Genomic DNA, 22,892 nt, shown 5'->3' on the forward strand with positions numbered 1-22,892 from the left:
AAGTTCAGGACCAGTTTTTACATTATATGGATACTCCATAAGCCACACAGGCATGTCTAGCCCTATTTTTGTATCTCCTTCCCCTGAATTCCTGGGATAGTGCTGCTGATATTTGGAATCAAAAGAATAATTTTTAGTTTAATGATTTCCAAGTCTTTCATTCTTTTTAGTACAATTTTACCAGAGATGTGTTAAGTTTCTGGAGTTTAACAACTCTATTTAATGACAATTTAACTCTCTGTGATGAAAAGAATTGTGGGTGCTTCAACATTGGAGTTTTAAAGAAGAGATGGAACAACCACAGGGCTGAAATGGTACAGGGTTTTCTGCTTGAGCAAGGGGATTGGACTAGAAGATCTCCAAGGTCTCTTCCAACATTGTTATTCTGTTAAACCCATTAAATACATGTTATTATCAATACTGCCTCTTTGTGCAAGACTACCTGAGAGACTTCCCTTTTCTCTGTGTATTTTTGCAGGTAAACATAGAAAGACTGGACGGGATGTGGCAATTAAAGTAATTGATAAAATGAGATTCCCTACAAAACAAGAAAGCCAGCTCCGCAATGAAGTGGCTATTTTGCAGGTACAAAAATGATGTAAAACTGCATCACAGTGTGTTTTTTAAAATTAGAAATTGTGAGTGTATAATAAGCATCTATGTTGAGGTGCCATTTCTTGGTAGCTTTTTGTGTGTGGTATTTCTTATTACTCGTAGATTACCTTTTGACCTGCTAAACAAAGGAACCATTGTCCTAAGTATTACAAAGGATTGCCTGAGTGCTTTTGAAATAGTAAAACACAGAATGGGTTTTTTTTTGTCTGAATACTATCTGTAATGAATCCTTCCTGAGTTTATTCATTTGATATTTTGTCTGAGTCAGTACTGTATATTTCCTTAGAATTTGCATCACCCTGGGATTGTAAACCTGGAATGTATGTTTGAAACTCCTGAAAGGGTTTTTGTTGTGATGGAAAAACTTCATGGCGATATGTTAGAAATGATTCTTTCCAGTGAGAAAAGTCGGCTTCCAGAAAGAATCACCAAATTCATGGTCACTCAAGTGAGTCATTTGTTTTCAATGTTTTCTTCCTTAGTGAGAGAGCCTTCTCTATTGTGGTCATTCCTTTGAGGAATGACCAAGAATGATGGGTATACAGGTAGTCCTCGACTTACAAACAGTTCATTTAGTGACCATTCAAAGTTACAATGGCACTGAAAAATTGACAGTTTTTCACACTTAATGAACATTCTAGCATCCCCATGGTCGCGTGATTAAAATCCAGATGCTTGGGAACTGACTTGCATTGATGATCCCCGCAGTGTCCAGGGGTCATGATCATCTTTTGCAAACTTCTGAAAAGCAAAGTCAATGGGGAAGCCAGGTTTACTTAACAACTGTGTGACTAACAACTATAGTGATTCACTTAACAACTGCAGCAAGAAAAGTTGTAAAATGGGGCAAAATTCACTTAACAACTGCATTACTTAGCAACAAAAATTTGGGGCTCAATTATGCTCATAAGTTGAGGACTACCTATATACTCTCTTCGAGTGGCCTTAAAGAGGTGTTTACTCCTGACTGTTTTTAAAAAAATGATGTCAAGGTTTAGTTTATAATCATACCATTGCTGTTTTCATTACTTTGTGTTGCTTATATAATCACTTTATTTGTTTTAGGCTAAAAATGTTTGTTTTTTTTAAAGTCACTTTTACTACCAATAAAAATTACAGTGTGTGGCAGGTAATTCTAATTGGGGATTAATATCCTAATATTGAATTCATTGTGTACTTAATAGGAATGGTAAGAGATTGAGTTTTCATGCCACTATAAAGAAGTTATTTACAAGTTACTTACCAGTTACATTTGGAAGTAGCTGAATGTAACTAGCTGAATAATGATGCTGTCTCTTTGGGAAGCTGGATTAGAACCCATCCCCTCAATTCTTTTTTTTTTTTAATTGAAGGGTAGACTTCTGGAAGGATTCCAACAAAAGAGTGCATTTGCTTTAAAACAAATATTGAATTGAAGCATACTCTCCTGGATTGTAATGTCTGTTGGGGTCTTGGTACAGAACTGATTTTGAAAATGCCTTTTCCCTTTTTTAAAGATACTTGTTGCTTTGAGGAACTTACACTTCAAGAATATAGTACACTGTGATTTAAAGCCTGAAAATGTACTATTAGCATCCGCAGAACCCTTTCCTCAGGTGGGTAAGGAAATAAGTATTCTTTGTATAACTGTCTGTTGTGTAAGAGGAAATCTAGAATAAGATTTAACCTTTTTTCTTAAACTTTCTATTTTTTTTTAGTGATTGACAAAATTATTATTTACAGCTAGAATATTTTTTCCTCTAATTTAGCTATGTTTGATTTGGAAAAAAAGTTATAGTACTGAAAATATATTTCTCCTAGACTAATGTGCTCATTTTCCAAAAGAATTGGAAAGAAAATTAAAAGCCTTAATAAAGTATAACTAATGCAAAGAAACTGCTATAACTTGCTAATTATATTGGCCATATTTCATGTTTGTAAACACTCCATACACCCTATTTGATTTTTTTTTAAATCGGCCATGATAGTTTGTTTTTAAGCTAACTGCATAGTAACTTAAGTAAAGAATATTTGTTTTACAGGTAAAGCTGTGTGATTTCGGTTTTGCACGCATTATTGGGGAAAAATCTTTTAGGAGGTCTGTAGTAGGAACTCCAGCTTATCTTGCCCCAGAAGTACTTAGGAGTAAAGGCTACAATAGATCGTTGGATATGTGGTCTGTGGGTGTCATCATCTATGTGAGCTTAAGTGGCACATTTCCATTTAATGAAGATGAAGACATAAATGATCAGATCCAAAATGCAGCATTTATGTATCCACCAAATCCCTGGAAGGAAATATCTAATGAAGGTAAATATCATTAAAAAACACCTATTTCGTGTTTTCTGCATATTAGTAAAATCTATAGCATAATTGGAGTGTGGCAATGACATGACATTAAATTAGATGAATAGTGATTGCTATTCAGGAATCATTTGGAACCATTTTCCTGTGACTGAGCAAAAGGAAAATAAAACTTTTACTCTTAAAATAGCAAGCTGTCCACTTAATGAGTTAAAGTCTGATGTGTACTATAGTTGATAAGATTTTTCCTTGAACTTCTTAAAACTTCTCAAACTTCTATTATGAGACAGCGTATTCTGGGCTTTCCAGGGTATAGAAAGGGAAGTAGATTTAATTACTGATGAAGCTCCATACTGTAGTCTGTTCTCTGTGAAAAAATGTTTCTTAATTACAGTGTGTTTAAGTAGACATACTATATCTATTTTCAAGGCTACCTTCAAGAGCATTCAGAAGCTTCCAACGGTGCAGAGGGCAGCAGTGAGGGCTTTGGGGCTTCTAGAATGGCCCTTGTTACACTCCTGTTCCGCAAGCTGCATTGGCTACTGGTTTGCTTTGGGGTGCAATTCAAGGTGTTGGTTATTACCATTAAAGCCTTACATGGCATGGGTTCAGGTTGCTTGAGGAACCATCTCACCCCATGGCACAGACTTGCCCCATCCATGTGGGCATAGGAGGTATGCCGTGGATCCTGTTGATCAAGAATTCCAGCCGGCAAGTTCCAGGATCCACGTAAACCTTCTCTGCCATGGTGCTGCCATTGGAAGATCTTGTCCCTCCTAACATTCCATAAGTCCTCCAAAACCGGACTCTGCCAGTTGTCCTGGATTCCTAATGGGGAAATGTCATTCTAGTGGTTGTTGATTCCACCTCCCCCCCCCCTTGCACATCCTGCTCCCTCTCTTCCCATCTTTTAATTATTATTTTATGTGTCTGTGTGTTTGTGTGTGTGTGTATGTACATGTGTGTGTTTAATACTGCCCAGAGTTCCCATGTGGTGAGATGAGTGACACATTTTAATAAATAAGCCTAAAACACTACTTCTGAATATATATTTCCCCAAAATATATGGGGATATATTTGGTTTGTAGACTTATAACATATTATATTTCTCTGATTTGAGTATGCTATACTGCTATTAGGTACATTTAATTCTGATGCTGTGTATGAATTGGCTTCTTGGTTTTTCTTTTTTTAGTTCAACTACATACTTTTTACAAAGATTTTGATGATGGATAGAAACTTGAAAGGGGTGCTGAAACCCCAAAGCTTGTATGGAATGCCAGCATTGAAAATTAGGAAATAGACAAAGCATCACATAAATAATTAGAGGATTTCTACTTTAAGAAACAGTCTTAATTCTTAAATTTGGTTTCAAATTAAAGAATCTTGGTGTTTATTTAGAGTTAGATGACCTCTTTTATGATTATCAATATTTTTTAATTTTATTTTTTATATCATTAAAAAAGCTTTAACTCTTCCTCCAGAATAAATGTATCAATGTGTGTGAGGTGGGTGTGGGGAATAGATAGAATGATGGAAAGGGATGAAATATTTACCCTGATTGCTTTTTTATTTGCTTCCTCAGCTACTGATTTAATAAATAATTTGCTTCAAGTGAAGATGAGAAAACGTTATAGTGTTGACAAATCCCTTAGTCATCCTTGGTTACAGGTAGAGTTACATATCATACTATTATGAATCATATCTGACAAGTGTGCAATGAACTGAAGCCTTGAAAATATTTAAGAGTGTAACTCAGTTCAAACTTTCTATCATCTTCCCTATCCCATTTTTGGAGGTATTATTCTGCCTTTTTAATACGTTGTGTTCAATTATCAATAATACTCATGTATTTATGTATTACTATTAGCTTAGATAATATTTTATATTTATTATTTATGTTCCTCACTCTGAAAGAATATGGAGCAGAATATATAGTAACTTTGGGGTTACAAAAAGTCTGGGGAAGGACAAAAATGTGCCCCACTTAATTATTCAGATTTAATGGATCAACTCAGATGGAGAATCTAGATGATATCCAGACTCACAGGATGTCTTATTATTTGTCCTCACTAACAATTAATTTGGTGGCCTCTCTGTGGAGGAAGAGGGACTTAGGGTAGCCAATAGCTGCATCAGGAGCAACAAGGCAGCAGTTTCTTGCGGCCTTGGATATGTAAGAGTTTAAAATATCAAGCAACACTAATTCTCACCTTTTTTGGTATAGCTTTTTCTTTAAACCCCCAATTCAAATCTATTCTGTAAAATTTGAAACTTTGCCTAACTTATCCCATGTATTTTACTAGTTTATATTTTCTATTCTTTTTTAGTCAGCTGTTTTACCAGGTATCCAATCTTGCTTCTGGTTTAAAATATTATGCATCATTTTCTTTTTAAGGTGAATAATTTCTCTATTAAAATGTACTTTGTTTGGAAAGGCCAAAGCAGATGGAATTGTCTAACTTACCATACATGCATCAATGTGGTCACTGGGAAATTAATTTGTACTGTATTTTGAATATTGTTAAATTTTCCATTAAGTTTTTTTCTCTTTGCAGGATTATCAAACTTGGCTTGATCTTCGGGAGTTTGAAACTCGCATTGGAGAGCGTTACATTACGCATGAGAGTGATGATGCTCGCTGGGAAGAACATGCATATGAGCACAATCTTGTATATCCCAAACATTTCATTATGGCTCCCAATCCAGATGATATGGAGGAAGATCCATGATTCATTGGAAAAAGCATTTTAACCAAGTTCTGATACTTTGGAACAATTGATGCTTTTGGTTGTTCAAATGATTCAGTGTCTAAAGCTATGAAGGCAAGATCCTGCATCACTTTGTGGATGGACATCTGGGAAGCATTTTTATCTCTCTAGTTTCTATGATTATGAATATCATCCAGCACTGAGTTAAAAGCCATGAAGTATTTCTGTAATATTGCCTTACTGGTACATCACAGAGATGTTACTGACAGCTTATGTACACAGAGACTTGATGTATGTGAATTTTCTTCTTCTTTTTTGTAATTTACATAGTAACAATTTTTAATGTTTTCTAGTTCTTATCTATTTAGGCAAAGATACTATTTTCTGATATTTAGATAACATTTATAAGGAAGCTATAAAGAATCATGAACATATATGCCATGACCAAAACCTAGAAATATGCAAAACTTTTCATTCTGAAATGTCTTGAGTACAAAACTTCATGAAACTTTGCAAACATCCCTTTCAAGTGCAAAATTGAAAAATTGAGGCATATAATTCAATAAAACAGTTTGTTAAGCTATGGGAATGCAGAATAGCAATAGCACCTGAATACCATACACATTGTACAAGTTACTGCAACTTAAGTTGAAGTTCTGACAATGTGTTCTCATCTCTGCATATATCTTTTTTTTAAATTGCAAGATTCCTTGGCCATTTTATTACCAAAATAAAAATGCTTTTGTTACTTTTCTACCTTTCTAGCAGGTTTGTAGTCACTTTCTTAAAGCAATTTTCTAAAAGATTAGATGCTAGAAAAATAGATAATTGAAACATTTAATGTGAGAAAGCTTCAACAGAATATAATGCAATTATTTAATATGAAAATATCATTTCCTTTTAATATTTTTATATTGGTTTTTCTGTTAGCCAAACATCCTATTTTTAGTTGTAATGTTTTTCTAATATCCCAATTTCAGATAGTTTTAAAAAATCTTTTTTATGATGATAGGAACTAAAATGCAGAAAATTATAACTCCTCAATTCATTCATGCAGAATGAAGAATAGTATTTTATTGATAGATTACTTATCACTTAATGATGGAAAAATTGAAGGACTGTACTGAGAAAGACATACAGAGGTATAGTCTTAATCAGAATTAAATCTAGAAAAAACATTTCTCTTTTCTAGTTATTGAACTAATAATTTGCCAATTGCTACCTTGCCCGCATTAGATGTTAGAGTCAGGGCTGGAAAAGATATCCACTGCAGAGATGGAGGATTAAATGTATCTTGCGGACTCCAATGATTGAAAGGAAATACTCAAAAGTAGATGTGATGGAAGTTGACATGGAATAGTTGAAAGTATTCTTAGACTGAAATCGCCCGAGCAAGCTAAATCCCAGCCTAATCTCTACTAGAACTGAACGTATCTGTTTTTACCTGACTTTTTTTTTTATGCCAAAGTAGACTCATAGATGTTCCCAGTGGTGTTCATTAACAGGGCTATTGTATATGTCTCCTTAGAAATATATCCCACTGAGTTCAATGGGACTTACTTCCAAGTGAGTATGTACAGTTGAATAGCTATAATTTAAATAGTTGCAAGTAACTTCTAGAGAATGTATTGTACTTCATGTTACGCCTGTTAGGTTATTCTTTTGTTTTCAGGATAACAATGTTATGTTTTCAGGATAACAATGTTATATAGCAGTAGAACAAGAATACAAATGTTATTGGGGCCAAAGAAAAAAATAACTGGAATGTTTCTATTCTATAAAGCTGTTACACATACTCTACAACAATAAAATTGCATAGCTAGCATTCTTAAACTGTTCCTTTGAATGCCTAAATTACTGCATCAAAGCTTTAAATTGGCATTTGTTCCAGATGAATTTGTACCCAGAATTGCATTAGCATTAATATTTCTTTTTGAGGTAAGTTGCATTCATCGAAAAATAGTGCTGTATTGATTCTAGAAAATACTTTAGTAAAACCTATAGTCTCAAAAGACACTGTCAAGTACTTTTTATATTTTTATATATCTCATTGTTTGTAAATATCCTCTAAGCTTGAAATAAATTTTATTTCCCTACTGTGTCTTTTTCTATTCATAAAAAGACTTTTGCGGTAAGAGATTAGGATGATTAGTACTATAGTATTGTCAAGTTAGTTTGAATCCGTTATGTGAAATTTGGTCCAGTTCTAGATTTTTCCTCAAGCTCACTAAGATGCACTATTGAAGTGAAATATGAGACAACAGCCAGTGTTTTTAATGATATTCTTGGCAATAGCTTGTAGCAAACTTGAGTTGCAACCTTTTTGAATAGTCTGTTTAGCCAAGTCATATTGGATGTTTTATTATTATAAGCATGATATAATAGTTGTGGAATTTAGGAAGGAGTCCTCAGAAATTAGGACAGGCTGCTTATGTTAAAAAGCAAGAATGAACCAGTGCTTATATCGTTTTTTGTCCTTCATTTTTCTGAAATGAGTTACAAACAATATTAATACATTAACCATTTATTACAACATAGCATAGAGCTGCATTTACAAATGAAAAGGAGCTTGCACTGTTACTCGATTTGTACTAGCTCTCTGTTTTCTGAAAATAACCTGCTCGCTGGTAGCCATATATAAGTAATCCTTATCTTATGAAAATTGAGACTGGAATTTTTGTTGCTAAGCGATGCAGTCATAAAGCACAGCCCCATCACTTAGTGATGGCAACTCCCTACAGTCCTGGTTGTTGTTGCTTACTGAATCTGTGGCTGTCAGTGGGAAATCCAGCAGGAAGTTGCAAGCACCAGGTTGGCAGGCAGCTATTGCTAGGTTGAGAAGGGAATAAGGATGTGTATGAGAGCAGTGAAATTATCCCATAAATTTGGAAATTCTCGGGGGAATGGATTAAAGAGCAAACTTTAATTAAACCCTTTCACAGTACAGAATTGTATATTGTTTTCCATCTAAAACTCCTCCTCCCTTTCAGCAGCACTGTTTTGTTTTTAATTTTACCTTATCAATGATTCCCTATATTGGTTACATGTTACATGAGCATGATTGAAATTTTCCACAGTTAAGGTAACTCAACTGTCTTCCTAATAGATCTAAGTATAGATCCTTAGGGAAATTTAGATGTTTACCAAATGCATATTCTGATTTGGGGTTCATTTCCATAAAAGTTCTCCAAAGCCAGCAACAGGTGATGAAAGTGAATGATCTGGCTTAAATCTGTAATGAGGTAAAAGGGCAAAAAAATAAAAGCGTTCTCCCATTTTATCCATGAGCATTTGATAACCTTGAAGCAGATGACTTCGAGTGACTGCATCGTCAGCATTCTGTAGTAGAACCTATGTTAAAAAAAAGATATTATTTTGCCATCCTAAAATTTACTCCTCTCCTTCCCAATCTGTATATAACTCATGTAGTTTAATCTGTATATAAATTATGTAGTTTTAGGTATCAGTTCTGTCTGTTGAATAAATGCAAGAGCCAGAAGCAATGATTTAATAATTTTTGATTTCTTTTGTTTTCCTGAACAAAAGAAACAGTGGTTAAGATAGAAACATAGCTTCACTCTGCCTTCAGCCCTGAAATTTTCTATCTTCGTAAGGGCCTAAAGATGTGGCTCTGACAGTTGGCTAGAGGCCCCCTCTTGGGGGCACAGGACAATGGAGGTGGTTGAGATAAAATGAAAGGGTTTCCTTATGTAAGTTGCTTTGAGCTCTTGGCGAAAGCAGGTTATTAATGAATAAATTAATTACAAAATTAGCCCTTACCTGTAATCTAACATCGATGCCCATATTTTTCAAGAATTCCTTTTGCTTTAATGGTCCTAAAGTGGCTACTCTTTTCTGTACCATTCTTCGCAAGTAGCTGAAATCTACATCAGCAGTGAGATCTGCAGATCCTGGTGACAGTAATGTGTCATGAAGTTTATGACCACGGAATCCCTGAAAATAGAAAATAAGTAAGAGAAGTTCACCCGTGTGCTCTGTTAAGATTATGGGTGGTCAATTTTATTTTTGAAGGTGAGTCCTGATTATTGCTACCTTACAGTTGCAAGAAAAAGTATGTGAACCCCTCGGGATTACATGGAGTTTTGCATGAATTGGTCATAAAATGTGCTCTGAACTTCATCTAAGTCACAACAATAGACAAACACAGTCTGCTGAAAATAATATTACACAAAAATTAGATGTTGCCATGGTTTAATTGCACCTAACATGTAAACATTTACAGTGCAGGGAGGAAAAAGTATGTGAGCCCCTAGCCTAATGACGTCTCCAAGAGCTAATTGGAGCCAGGAGTGAGCCAACCTTGACTCCAATCAGTGTGATGATATTGGATGTGTTGCTGACAGCTGTTCTGCCCTTTAAAAACACACACCTGTTGTGGGTTTATTGGTTTCAAGAAGCACTGTCTGATGTGAACCATGCCTTGCAGAAAAGAGCTCTCAGAAGACCTACGATCAAGAATTGTTGACTTGCAGGAAGCTGGAAAGGGTTACAAAAATATCTCCAAAAGCCTTGATGTTCATGTGTCCACGGTAAGACAGACTGTCTACAAATGGAGAAAGTTTAGCACTCTTGCTACTCTCTCGATGTGTGGTCGTCCTGTAAAAATGACTGCAAGAGCACAATGCAGAATGCTTCATGAGGTAAAGAGGAATCCTAGAGTGTCAGCTAAAGACCTATAGAAATCTCTGGCACATGCTAACATTTTTGTTGACACATCTACAATAAGGAAAACATTAAACAAGAATGGAGTGCATGGGAGGACACCACAGAGGAAGCCACTGCTGTCCAAAAAAAAAAATTGCAGCATGTTTGAAGTTTGCAAAAGAGCACCTGGATATTCCACAGCACTACTGGCAAAATATACTGTGGACATATGAAAGCAAAATTGAGTTGTTTGGGAAAAACAAACAATACTATGGGTGGAGAAAAAAAGGCACAGCACACCAACATCAAAACCTCATCCCCACTGTAAAACATGGCGGAGGGAGCATCATGGTTTGGGGCTGCTTTGCTGCCTCAGGGCCTGGACGGATTGTTGTCATTGATGGGAAAATGAATTCCAGAGTTTATCAAGACATTTTGCAGGAAAACGTATGACTATCTGTCTGCCAACTGAAGCTCCACAGGGGATGGGTGATGCAACAGGACAATGACCCAAAGCATACAAGTAAGTCAATACAAAAATGGCTTCAACAGCACAGAATACGCCCTCTGGAGCGGCCCAGTCAGAGTCCTGACCTCAACCCGATTGAAATGCTGTGGCATGACCTTAAGAGAGTGATTCACACCAGACATCCCAAGAATATTGCTACACTGAAACAGTTTTGTGAAGAGGAGTGGTCCACAATTACTCCACATCGTTGTGCAGGTCTGATCTGCAACTACAAGAAACGTTTGGTTGAGGTTATTGCTGCCAAAGGAGGGTCAACCAGTTATTAAGACCAAGGGTTCACATACTTTTTCCTCCCTGCACTGTGAATGTTTACATGTTAGGTGCAATTAAACCATGGCAACATCTAATGTTTGTGTAGTATTATTTTCAGCAGACTGTGTTTTTCTATTGTTGTGACAGATGAAGTTCAGAGCACATTTTATGACCAATTCATGCAAAACTCCACATAATCCCAAGGGGTTCACATACTTTTTCTTGCAACTATATTTGTCAGGATTCTTGCATCATACCTTTTTAAAAGTATACATTATTTTCCAGATTTTTTAAAGGGTGAAATATAATGTCCTCTCTAAAAAGGAAGTAATTACCTAGGCAATTGTGAAGATCTAAAATTTAGCTTGAGTGTGAGGAAACAAAGGAACTATTAAATGTGAATTATTTCAAATATTTAGAGCCAGTGGATTGCATACAAGGATATTAAAACTTGCCAATGGTTTCATGAAATCTTTATTAATTATATTTGATAAATCCTGGACAACATGCAGCAGCAGATGAGAGGTAAATGACCCTCATCTGGAGGGGAGGGAGAGAAGAAGAGCATCAATGGAAAGACAGACCAGACAGCCTGTATTGACCTGGGAAAATGTAAAATAAATTGCAAGTGATTACTAGTTAAGTGCTTGGAAACACACAATACTCAGAAGCCACTGTGGATTTGGCAGCCACAAAGCAGGCTAATCTTACTTCGTTTTCTGATTAGTAATTCCTTGTAGTGATTGTATATACTATCGTAAATTTCAGCAAAATATCTCACGAACTATCCTTGACATTTTTAAACAGTAGCTTAATATGTCTGTCTTGATGGTGTGTGTAAAATGAATCTAAGGTTGGCTCAACAATCATAGTCTAAGAAGCGAATTGATAGTTCTTAATAAAGAGTGAAGTGTCGAGCAGCTCAAAAGAGTAGAAGCTCTTCAGAGACCTGGATGAAATGCAGATATAAACTTCACTGGCATATTGGAACAGCAGCCATAAAACACAATTGACAGTCCTGGTGATGTGGGGAGAGAGCTACAGAATTTATATCAAATCATACTTCAAATCCTGTTTTATGAAGCGAGAGGCTTTAAACTTTTCCATACCTGTCTATTGGAGACAAATGTTTACATTTTTTCCCATTCCTGCTTTCTTCCTAGATAGCTGTTACAGGCTGGGCTAGCAACCTTTCACACTTTCCCTAACATCAGGTATTAAATGATAGGCCACAAGACTCAATCCTAGGGATGTACTCTACCTGTACAGGAAGAGGGGAACTAATGCTATCAAATTTACTATTGACACATTACTGAGTATGACAGCCAGGACTTTTGAAAATAGAATTAACATTCAAAAAAAAACCCTGAATAGGTTAGCAAAATGGGCTAAAAATAATGGAATGAAACTTAACAGACAAATGCAAAAGTATGCACTTAAGAAACAGGAAAAAAATGCAGAGGTATACGAAGGGAAATATCTGGACAAGGAAAAGTATGTGTGAAAATCATCTTCAGCTGGTGATCAGCTGAATAGAATTAGCAATGTGCCAGAGCTGCCAAAAACGCAAACGGAAGAATAGTTTCTAAACTATGGGAAATACTAATTCCACTGTATCTTGCATTGTTTAGGTTTCATCTCAGTTCTGGGTGCATCGTTTTATGAAAGATTCAAACAAATTGCAACAGATACACCAAAAGGCAATAGCAATAGGTAGGGAATGGATGCTGAAACTCATAAGGAGAAATTGAGGGATTTAACTATGTTTAGTCATATGAAAAAAATAGGGTGATCACAAGGCATTCTTTGAATACTAGATGAAGTAGCCATGGAGAAAAAAAGACAACACACAGTCTCTGATATCCCAGAATAGCAAAAAACTAGTGATAAGAGCAGTTTCACATGGAACCAATTAAGAGAGAAATGATTAACTGCCTTTAACTGGACAAATTTAAGAAGTTGGATATTATCTGTTGCGGTTACACTAATGTTTTGTACTAAGCACACATTTACAGATGATGGCATAAATGGCCCCTTCCAAATCTATTAATTTTAATTTAAAAGGATGTAACTTTTTATTCAATAGAAATGACTTATAATAGTGCAATAAATCTGAATATTTGTAGGTAGGAATAGGAAGTACTGCCAATTTGTCTCTCTTCCTCTTTCTACTATCCAACTGAAATCCGCATATTCAAATTACAATGAAGTTATACGAATCAACTTACTCGGAAAGTATCAGTTTTGGTTCCATCATGACCATAATCTATAATCAGTGCTGCTCCTCCATTGTTTTCAACATTAGAAGCGAGCTTCTGGATGGTGACACCAGCATCAGGACATACTTCCACATGATCTCTGGATTCTTGATCCTAATATAAAATTTAAATTGAACTATAATTGTTAAAACGATCCATAATGCCATGTTGCAATATACATCTTGTACAAAGAACAGTGATTTTTGAATTATTACTTTCTTTGCTAAGCACCATGTTTATAAGGGAACAGAAGTGTTTCAACAGAACTTCAATTTTTAGACAGCTTTAAAAGAAATATAGCAATAAATTAATTACATAAATACTGTCTTAGTAAAATATTCCTGAAAGTTATATAAAAAAGGTAGCTCTGATGTATATGTTGACTAGAATATATGACATCAATTTTAATTTAATTGTATTAAACATTTTGATTAAATGAAGGTGACGAGCTTAATGTTTTGCTGTGAAGTAAATAGACCATTACTGCCTTTCTAAAAACAAAAAAAAGGAATATTGCACATTTAGTTCTGTCTGGCATAGCGTTTCCATATTACGACAAGAGAAATGCATAAAACAGCAGCTGAAAAAAAATTATAACAGTTGTGATTGCTTCAGCTAAATACATTTTAAAGAATGATGATCTTGGACCATTATAGAATTGCAGTACAATTTAAAAAGAAAAACCCACCAGATTATATAACCTAGGAATAGAATTAAAATAATCAGAAATTTACATGTATGAAGGATTTTGAGGCAGGAGTGGAAGAGGGTGCAAGGACAAATCGCAGTTTATCAGAAGCTTCTGGATCAATATCAACCAACAATTCACGCCACCCATTTTCTGTTTTCTGTTAATTGAAAAGGCAAAATAGAATACTATGGATTCATTGGATAAGTATACTGACTTTCACTTCTGATTAGGTTTGTTTAAAACAAATCTCGAGCAAGAAAGAGCAAAATCTATCCCAGTGTAGAGATGTTTCTTTCAGAATTTTGTTGCAAAGAATTGCTGAAGGGCAGAAGCTACATTAGTTGTAATGGTAGTTTGCACACACAATCCTACAATTTCAGAATTAAATTCTAAGTCTTGGAACATTTGTTAGTAATAACATATTTAATAGGCCATCATCACCCATGACTAGATGCTTGCTCAACAACTGTAGCATTTGCTTAACTATCACTGTAAAATGTCATAAAATTAGGCGTGGTCCTACTTTATGACCTTTACGACTTATCATCGAAATTGTGGGCACAATTATAGCTGTGCCGTGAAGACTATCTGTAGTAATGAATTTGATCTTTCCCTTTCTTGCACTTGTGATTGTGCATAGGGCTTCTCAAATTCATGTGCTGTGGTTCCATGAAATCTGCTGTGTAATTTACAAAGCGTGATAATTACATTATTCTTTTATGTTTTGTGACTTATGTAATAAGTATACTTATAAGATTATATAATCATTTGGAATATATGTCAATCTTGCAGTTATAAATTTATATATTTAATATTACATAAAACTCCAGTTTCTTATATATTAAAGAATATATAATTAAAAAGTTCTTGATAATGTGACTTTTTTCTTCTTTGCAAATGTCACATAAATACACTCCCTATAGAGTTTATTATAATAACTATCTTGTTATAAATATCTATACTAATAAGGTCCCTATTTCTACATCTCAGCAAACACTGAACAATTTTTAAGTCAAATCTTATAGTAGTGTGTGATCATACCTGAAACTTATGAACAGGCAGAGCATCAAGAAATTCATGTGCTAAATAAAAGCTATTGCCTAGGTAGAGGGGAAAAAGGTTCAGTCAAAAATAAAAATGCCTTAATTTCTATAATATACAGCCAAAATCTTTATTAGGAACTATTTTTATGAATGACTCATTTGAGCTAAATCATGTCAAAATTTATAATTTTAGTGTACTCAATTATATTTCAATATATGTTGCAGGAGTAACTGCTTTTATTTTACTTATCAAGAAAACTGCATGGACAAACGAGAAACAATGACTGTTGACTGCTGGAGAGAACCTTTTTATCCAGATCAGGGGTGTCAAACTCGCGGTGTCACAGTGGCGTCACATGACATATTGGGACTTTCCCCCCCTTCGCTAAACTGGAGGGAGGCAGAGCCAGCACGTGATGCATCCAGCCTGTGGGCCATACCCCCAATCTAGATGGTTACTGAGAGTCGATACCTATTTGAAACCTTAATGGATCAAGGCTTCTGGATTAATTTGGTTACATACAGATTACAGATTTATTTAGAATGCAGTACTGCAGGCTACTTCAGTTGACTGCTGGATGCTTGCAATTTAGCAGTTCAAATCCTACCATGCTCAAGGTGACTCAGCCTTCCATCCTTCTGAGGTGGATAAAATGAGGACCCAGATTGTTGGGGGCAATATTCTGACTCTGTAAACTGCTTAGAGGGGCTGTAAAGCACTGTAAAGTGGTATATAGGTCTAAGTGCTATTGCTATACATTAATAAAGCAATGATAGAATGCAAATGTACAGAAATCCAAGAGGATGCTACAGGCTTACCATTTCCTGAAATAATTCTTAAATACAAAATGAGGGTCTACTGCGAAACTGTTTACAGACATAAACAAACTGACTCTTTCAAGGGTTTAATTGGATATTTTGAATGTTTTCATGCTCATTAAAGCCGAATCATAGTTAAATGTACCTTAACTGATTATCTCCCTTCATTGCAAACTTTTAACTATTGACTAATAAATAATGCTTAGTCTCAACTACTGACTGAAAAGCAATAAATGAAGTAGTTCTTACCTTCTGGCACTTCATTCAAGTTTCTATACCAGAAAATTGGTATTCCAGTCTTACTAATTCCATGCATGTAAGCACTGGAGCTTTCTGGCAACTCTACTTTCTCATTTGTCAGCATTGATGCCTGCATTTCACTTAACTTTGGACTGACTTCCACCAAATGAACAGAAATTTCACAGTTAGCAAGTATGGAGCTCAGCTGAGTAAAAACCTATGAGCACAGAAAATTACTGTTATAGCTTACATCTACTATCTGTCTGTTCATTCACCCCCCTCTAAAGCTGGATTTGGAAACAAGAATCCAACATATTTATTTAGTTGGATAAATCTAATCTTTTTCAATTTTTTTTACTGACCTCATTACCTGTTTTTTTTGTCCCTTTCTTCTTCCTTTTTTCAAGTTTTGTCTATTCTTGCAAATGTAGCACAATATGCTAAATATCACATTAGCCTCAGTGTCCCACTCCACACCAGTTCTATATCACTGAGATAAATGTCTCAGCTAGCATACAATAGTTTGGAATTCCTACAAATTAATTCTGGTGGCACAGTGGTTAAAGTGCAGTTTTGCAGGCAAACTCTGCCCACAGCCTGGAGTTCAATCCTGAAAGAGCTCAAGGTTGACTCAGGCTCCCATCTTTCCAAGATTGGAAAAATGAGGAGCCAGATTGTTGTGGGCAATATGCAAGGAAAGCTTGCATATTGCCCACAAATTTCTCAGAGATGCTAAAATTCTACTGCTATTTTGTATTAAAAAGAATTAAATAAAAACAAGTCAGTAACATATAGCTATGGCACAAGACTGACAGTTAAACAAATAGTCAGTTGACAGTTGAACAGACAAACATTGAAAGACACTTTTACTTTGGTTTCTGCTTTTCTCAATTTAGAAATGCTGTTTTGTGATCCAATATCACAAAATATGTAAATTAGTGTAAATGAAAATATCCAATGTATGTAAGGTAAGAGCTTACAAAACATGCACGTTAAGAAAAGTCTTCATCAATGCATACAAATTTGTGGATGCATGAAAGTATGTTTATATTTTTGTGCAAGCTTAAACAATCGCAAACTGATGTAGAACTGGAAAGAAATGAACTTAATTTTGAAAAATTATGTCACAGAAAATGAGTTGAGCAAATTTGTTTATCACTACCTAGTACAATACATAAAAAGACTGTTTTTACTTACTCTTAAAATATCATCTATAAGACTACCTCTACCTGGACCCAGTTCCACCAGCTGAAATTTTGGAGATTTTCCTGTAGCCATCCATTCACTAATAAACCAAATACCTATTAACTGAAGAAAAAAAAAGCTTTTTTAACTGCAAAACTGGACACATTTATAAACTGAGTGATACATGTTGTGTATATATGATATATAAAATCACAGGAAAAGTACCCCCCATACATATTTTGTGCATAATGAAATTATTTAAATAATGTTGAAATTAATGGGAGTTGTAAATAGTTTATGTCTGCATTGGACGGACCTTGGAATCACCCAAGAAAACAGACTAGATCACCAGTTCTAATACTGGAAATAATGTTCAACTGGTGGAGGAAATTTGCTTCTAGCTCCCCAATTATCCTTGATGTGTCTCTCTTTCAAGTTCTAGAAATATTTCTTTAGTGCAGCTGAACCCTAAAACTGACATAATGGGGTATGACCAAATCAGAATTTAGTAGAACTGTTATTTCTTGTGATTTCTAAACTATTTCTATTTGCACAGCTTAAAACCACATTTTCCTTTATTTATTTATTTTTATTAAAAATATTATGCTTTTCACATACTACCTAACAATATTACTAAACTTTCTTGAGTAGAATTTTTTTTCTATTTTTTTTTTACCATTAATGAAATTTAGATCTCATAAAAAGTATCAGATGAAGAAGTAAACTTTATATTAGGGCATGAAGCTTTTTTTATTTAGATAGGCTCAGAGTACTCTAAAAAAGAGCACAAATATGACAGGAATATAAAAAAATTACATTACCAATTCTTGTCAAAACATTTAAGTAGAAATTCAAACAGTAGAGTATCTCAATAGTATTAAAATATAATAAATTCTAGATTAATTACAAAATTATCAGTTACAAAACACAATGTCTCAAGAACTGTTAAACCACTGGAGCCCAGAAATAAATGATAAAAGAACATTCTTGTATTTTCAGACTTTATCATTTATAATTAGGAGTCACTAGCCAGAATTCTTATAAATGACAAAAATGACATTAACAGCTATAGCATCAAGAAAATGTAGTTTTATTTGTTAAGTTCAACCAAGCTTTTGAAATTAATTTTTTAATTTCTTTTAAAAAAGCAGTCTTAATTTACTGCTTTGTTCTTTATGTTAGATGCTTATAACTTAGATAATCATGCACATGAAAAAAATAACTGTACTTTTTAAAGCTACCTCTCCAAATATCTGACTTATTTCAGGTGATGTAACAAAATCTCCCTGTTCTCCAAACATATCTTGATGCATATAGTACCCCTGGGGGGAAGAGAAAAAAGAAATTAAATATTATTTGCAACATAAAATCTTAATCCTTGATTACATTCTTCTGCTAGTCTGCTCAGAAAATTTGAAACAGTTCTCTAAGAATAATAAAGTATACATGAAAGGTTCCACACCTTGCAATATTATTTATCAAATGTAAACAGGAAGCTGAAATGATGTAATAACAGATTTGCTGCAATGTAAAAATAAGATTTCAGATGAGAAAACAAAAGTCCCTTGTTTAACATTTATAGTTGAAAATGACAAAGGGCTATTTATTTGAGTAGAAGAGATGGGACAAGAAGGATATACATACACATACATACAGTGGATATGTATGTATGTATGTATGTATGTATGTATGTATGTATGTATGTATGTATCTATCTATCTATCTATCTATCTATCTATCTATCTATCTATCTATCTATCTATCATCTATCTTGAATACATGGCAGAAAGAGAAAGATTGAGAGTTCACAAGTTTGATGCTATTTGGAACAAAACTGTGAATCTGAATGTTCTGCTTTGGATACTACGAAGCCTCGTCCCAGAAGGTAAGAAGGAAAACAAATTGTGAAATGAATGTGTAGCATCCCAGACAATCCTGCAGACTTTGTTCAAGCATCGCTTATACCCTATATTCTGGATAGAAGGACATGAACTATCAATAATCTTTTCTGCCATCCTTGCACCACCTTCCTGTCTGTTTTAATCCCACAAAGCTGACTTCTATATATTTAATATGTCATCATACCTTCAGTGGATTTGTCAAAACTTCCCGCATATATTCAGCAACTGTAATAGGACCAGTTGATTTTATTTTCATAATGAGATGTTTCAGCATTGGAGTCATGAGGCTTTTGTCTGCTGCTTTATTTTCTGAACTGAAGTGCTGGCATCTCAATACAGTGGAAAAACCTGCATAAAGAGAAACATGACATATCCTCAAATAATCAGTTTTAATATGTGAAATACTTTTCCAACTATTCATTTTTGCTTGTTATTCAAATGGCATTTAGAGAAGTTGAAACTTTACAGGGACTAAGCTAATTAAGTAATTTAATTGTGTGCAACATTCAGGCAATTGATCAGTCCTCTTAAAATTCTCTCCTTCTATTGTGAATTTGTATTAGCTTTTGGCTTATTTTAATAAATATGTGCTATTTCTGCTATTGTTATTATTGCTACAATAACAAAGATATCAAAAGCTAGCATCCAAAACATTTAATCTAAATAAGTTGACATCCTTATTGTTTTCTTTACTGATTTCAAAATTGTAGATTTTTGAGCACCTGAATGCATTTTTTGTAGATGGCTTCCATCACAGGGCTGACTACATTCTTCAGACTGACTGCTAATTCTTCAGGCTAGTCCATCTCAAAGTTATTATGAAGATACAACTGCACAGCATTGAGCTTGCAGGGAAAAATGAGGATATATATCTAATAAAATTGAATAAAGCTAAACAGCCAGCTATTGGCATCCTACCACATGCTGGTAATAGATATAATTACTGTAAATATTAAAAGTTTGTCCCAAAGGTGCTTTTTCAAGAGGTAATTGGACTTTCTGATTTTTCTTTGAAGATGTTTCACTTCTCATCCAAGAAGCTTCTTCAGCTCTTGGATGAGAAGCGAAACGTCTTCAAAGAAAAACTAGAAAGTCCACTTGCCTCTTGAAAAAGCACGTTTGGAACAACTATAACATGTATGACTGAGAATCTCCCTAGATCAGGGTGGATAAAAAATATTTAATTTTAAATCAGATTCTTTTTATTTTTATCAAATTTATTTTAATAAAATGCTTTTGGAGTAAAAATCTATCTAAACATAATTTTGTATTTAAGATACATTAATAATTTAGTTTATTCAGCATGAAATGGAGCTTAGTTATGTAGCATCAGGCTGTATATTCTGCAATATTTACATTTTTGGTAAACTCGTTCAATGAATCCAAGCTCTGCAAGCTGAGATAACATGCACTGCATTGATGCATTCACACAATTTCAAAGTAACCATGAAATAAATCATAAAACAAAGTTCAGGAATATTCCATTAGCCCATTGTTTTGCAAATCTATGTATACTGCAAACTGTATGATTGTTTGAAGAGAAATGCATCTGTACCACTGGCTCTAAGTGTGAGTAGCAGTAAAAATGAAAGTGAAACCTTCTAAGCAGCTTATAAATATAATATTAAAGAGCACCTGTCATTTCAGATCCACCATGGCAGTGCCTGTTAGCGGGCATCCACTCACCTGCTGCCTGCCGCGTCCCTCACCTTGTTGTATCATTGCTGCATCACCAGCCAACCCATTAAAGTGAATGGGGCTGTCAGGGAGTCAACAGTGGGTCAGAGGAGAAGCTGCTGCAGGACAGATGACAGTTGCTCTTTAAAAATTATGATTTAAATCAAGTTGATTTAAATCAAGCCTTCTTACTAGTGATTTAAATCCACCCTGCTGTAGACATTAAAAGTTTGTGGAACAATGTTTTTTTCAAGATCTTCCTGAATTGCAAGTAGAGATTATTAAAAGGAAGAGGGTTACAACTGAAAATCACTGCCACAGGATTCCCACCAAGGACTTCCTAAAAGGCAGATCCCAAGTATCCCTTCTCAATATAAGTGCAACAGAGCAGTAAATAATACATGAAAGAGAGGTTCCTGGAGATATCTGGGACATGGGCATCTCTGAGGAGAGCTACAAGTACACAATTGCAGAATTTATTTTACACTCTATGCATACTATCATAGCAGTTCCTCATAACTTCTGTCTAGGAGCCAAGCCTTGTTGCGTCCATGCCGCTGACGTAGCTGCGCTGTGTGTGGAATGAGCCGTAATGTTGGAAGGAGGCATGTGGTGATGTGAGAGGTAAGCCCTTGAGATTGCTGACCTGATCCAACGGCCAATCATAGATGGAGAAGCTTTCAGCCTTGTTGGTAGGGTAGAAAGAGACGAAGAGAGCTTCCGTGCATCTAAAGGTTGCCATCTTGGCTATGTAGATCTTAAGAGCCGGTCTTACGTCTAACGTGTGCCATTTGCGCTCCACACTGTGAGAAGGAGCAGGGCAGAAATTTGGAAGAGTGAGGTCCAGAGATTGATGAAATGCCGAGTTGGCCAGAAAACACCTATTTTCGATTGTCTTAGGAACCGAGACACCAATTTGATGGTTGGGGGTCACCACAACATGAGGAACTGTATTAAAGGGTCGCAGCATTGGGAAGGTTGAGAACCACTGCTTTACAGGATAAAACCAGCCCAGCCGTATATAGCAATGAGTAATGGCAAGGGAAAGGCCAATTTTAATCATGACTACAGAAAGATATTATCCATCATATTAAATACACTAAATACACTATTTTTCCACTATTCAAACTGGACTGTGATTAATATATCTGTATATGTACAGCACATCTATAGGACATGTATATGTATGGTGTGTGTATGTATATATGTATGTGTGATACGTATGTGTGTATACACGCACACACATTCTTTTGATGTGCTTCACAATTTCATTTTTAATGTGTGGCAGCGTGTAAGCAGAAAAAGTGGTAATAATAAAAAGTGCCAATAAATGTTATCTTATCTGATTATGTTAAAGAGAACCAGCGGCCACTATAGATAGAAGCATCTACCAGCTATTGTCTAATACTAAAAAAAAAAAGCAGGCTCGGGGCTTGACTGATAATTTTACCGATTCAAGGACAGACTCCTTTAGTTTGAGGTGCAGGTACTGCAGGAAGTGCAAAGCAAACCTGCAAAGCCCAGCTTGACTTCACGGAAACTCCAACCTGCTTAGGATTTTAAAGTTGCAAACGGGCAAATTTATTTGGCACCGAAGAGCATAGAGCTCCACAAGACTTACTTCGGGATAAAGGGGCACAGACACGCTCATTCTGGCGGGCCAAGCGAACAGGCCAGCCCCTTGCGCTGTTCCTGCTCCTAGGGAAACCAACGGAGCGTTCGCACCGCACGCCGAAGCGCGCGGTTTGCAATACAGCGCATCCTGAAAGCACGAGCCGCATTGCCTTAGCCTTCTCCCCGTTCTCAGTCTCTCCTCCGCACACAAGTCCTGGCAGCTTACTAAAAGCGCTCTTCCTTAACTAACCAATTCAATCTACAGTCGAGGCTACGGTTCTCCTACACACATTCTTAGGCAAACATGAGGCCTCCCTCGCCCCCCGATATGTTGTAAGAAGCCAGAGACGCTTCATTGTACCTCGTTTATTTGCTCCCTATCTTCCAAGTCCTTTTTCTTGAGAGGTGG

At 35.3% G+C, this 22,892-nt stretch overlaps 2 protein-coding genes across 4 annotated transcripts in view; one reads left to right on the forward strand and one right to left on the reverse strand.

The window, feature by feature from the left end:
* The window catches only part of PRKD3 (protein kinase D3), a 55,782-nt gene extending 48,825 nt beyond the window's left edge, over positions 1-6,957 (forward strand). For both annotated transcript variants that reach the window (XM_032215721.1, XM_032215722.1), the window contains exons 14-19: positions 479-585; positions 902-1,063; positions 2,112-2,210; positions 2,637-2,904; positions 4,484-4,569; positions 5,457-6,957. In XM_032215721.1, the coding sequence (XP_032071612.1) occupies positions 479-585; positions 902-1,063; positions 2,112-2,210; positions 2,637-2,904; positions 4,484-4,569; positions 5,457-5,630 (896 nt within the window). In that variant the 3' untranslated portion in view covers positions 5,631-6,957. The remainder of the gene's footprint in view (positions 1-478; positions 586-901; positions 1,064-2,111; positions 2,211-2,636; positions 2,905-4,483; positions 4,570-5,456) is intronic.
* A 1,158-nt stretch (positions 6,958-8,115) lies between these two features.
* NDUFAF7 (NADH:ubiquinone oxidoreductase complex assembly factor 7) lies at positions 8,116-22,877 on the reverse strand. 2 transcript variants are annotated; one of them, XM_032215303.1, is made up of 10 exons: positions 22,845-22,877; positions 19,377-19,540; positions 18,533-18,613; positions 17,304-17,414; positions 16,116-16,323; positions 15,046-15,104; positions 14,048-14,161; positions 13,284-13,427; positions 9,390-9,563; positions 8,116-8,960 (listed from the first exon to the last, which is right to left on the reverse strand). In XM_032215303.1, exons 2-10 carry the CDS (start codon positions 19,473-19,475, stop codon positions 8,778-8,780), a joined length of 1,173 nt encoding a protein of 390 aa, XP_032071194.1. In that variant the 5' UTR covers positions 19,476-19,540; positions 22,845-22,877; the 3' UTR covers positions 8,116-8,777. The 2 variants fall into 2 exon arrangements, with proteins under 2 accessions (XP_032071194.1, XP_032071193.1); XM_032215302.1 differs by lacking the exon at positions 22,845-22,877 and adding an exon at positions 22,491-22,676.
* Positions 22,878-22,892: the final 15 nt, after the last annotated feature.

Source organism: Thamnophis elegans, chromosome 4 (genome assembly GCF_009769535.1).
Source record: "Thamnophis elegans isolate rThaEle1 chromosome 4, rThaEle1.pri, whole genome shotgun sequence".
Lineage (NCBI taxonomy): Eukaryota > Metazoa > Chordata > Lepidosauria > Squamata > Colubridae > Thamnophis > Thamnophis elegans.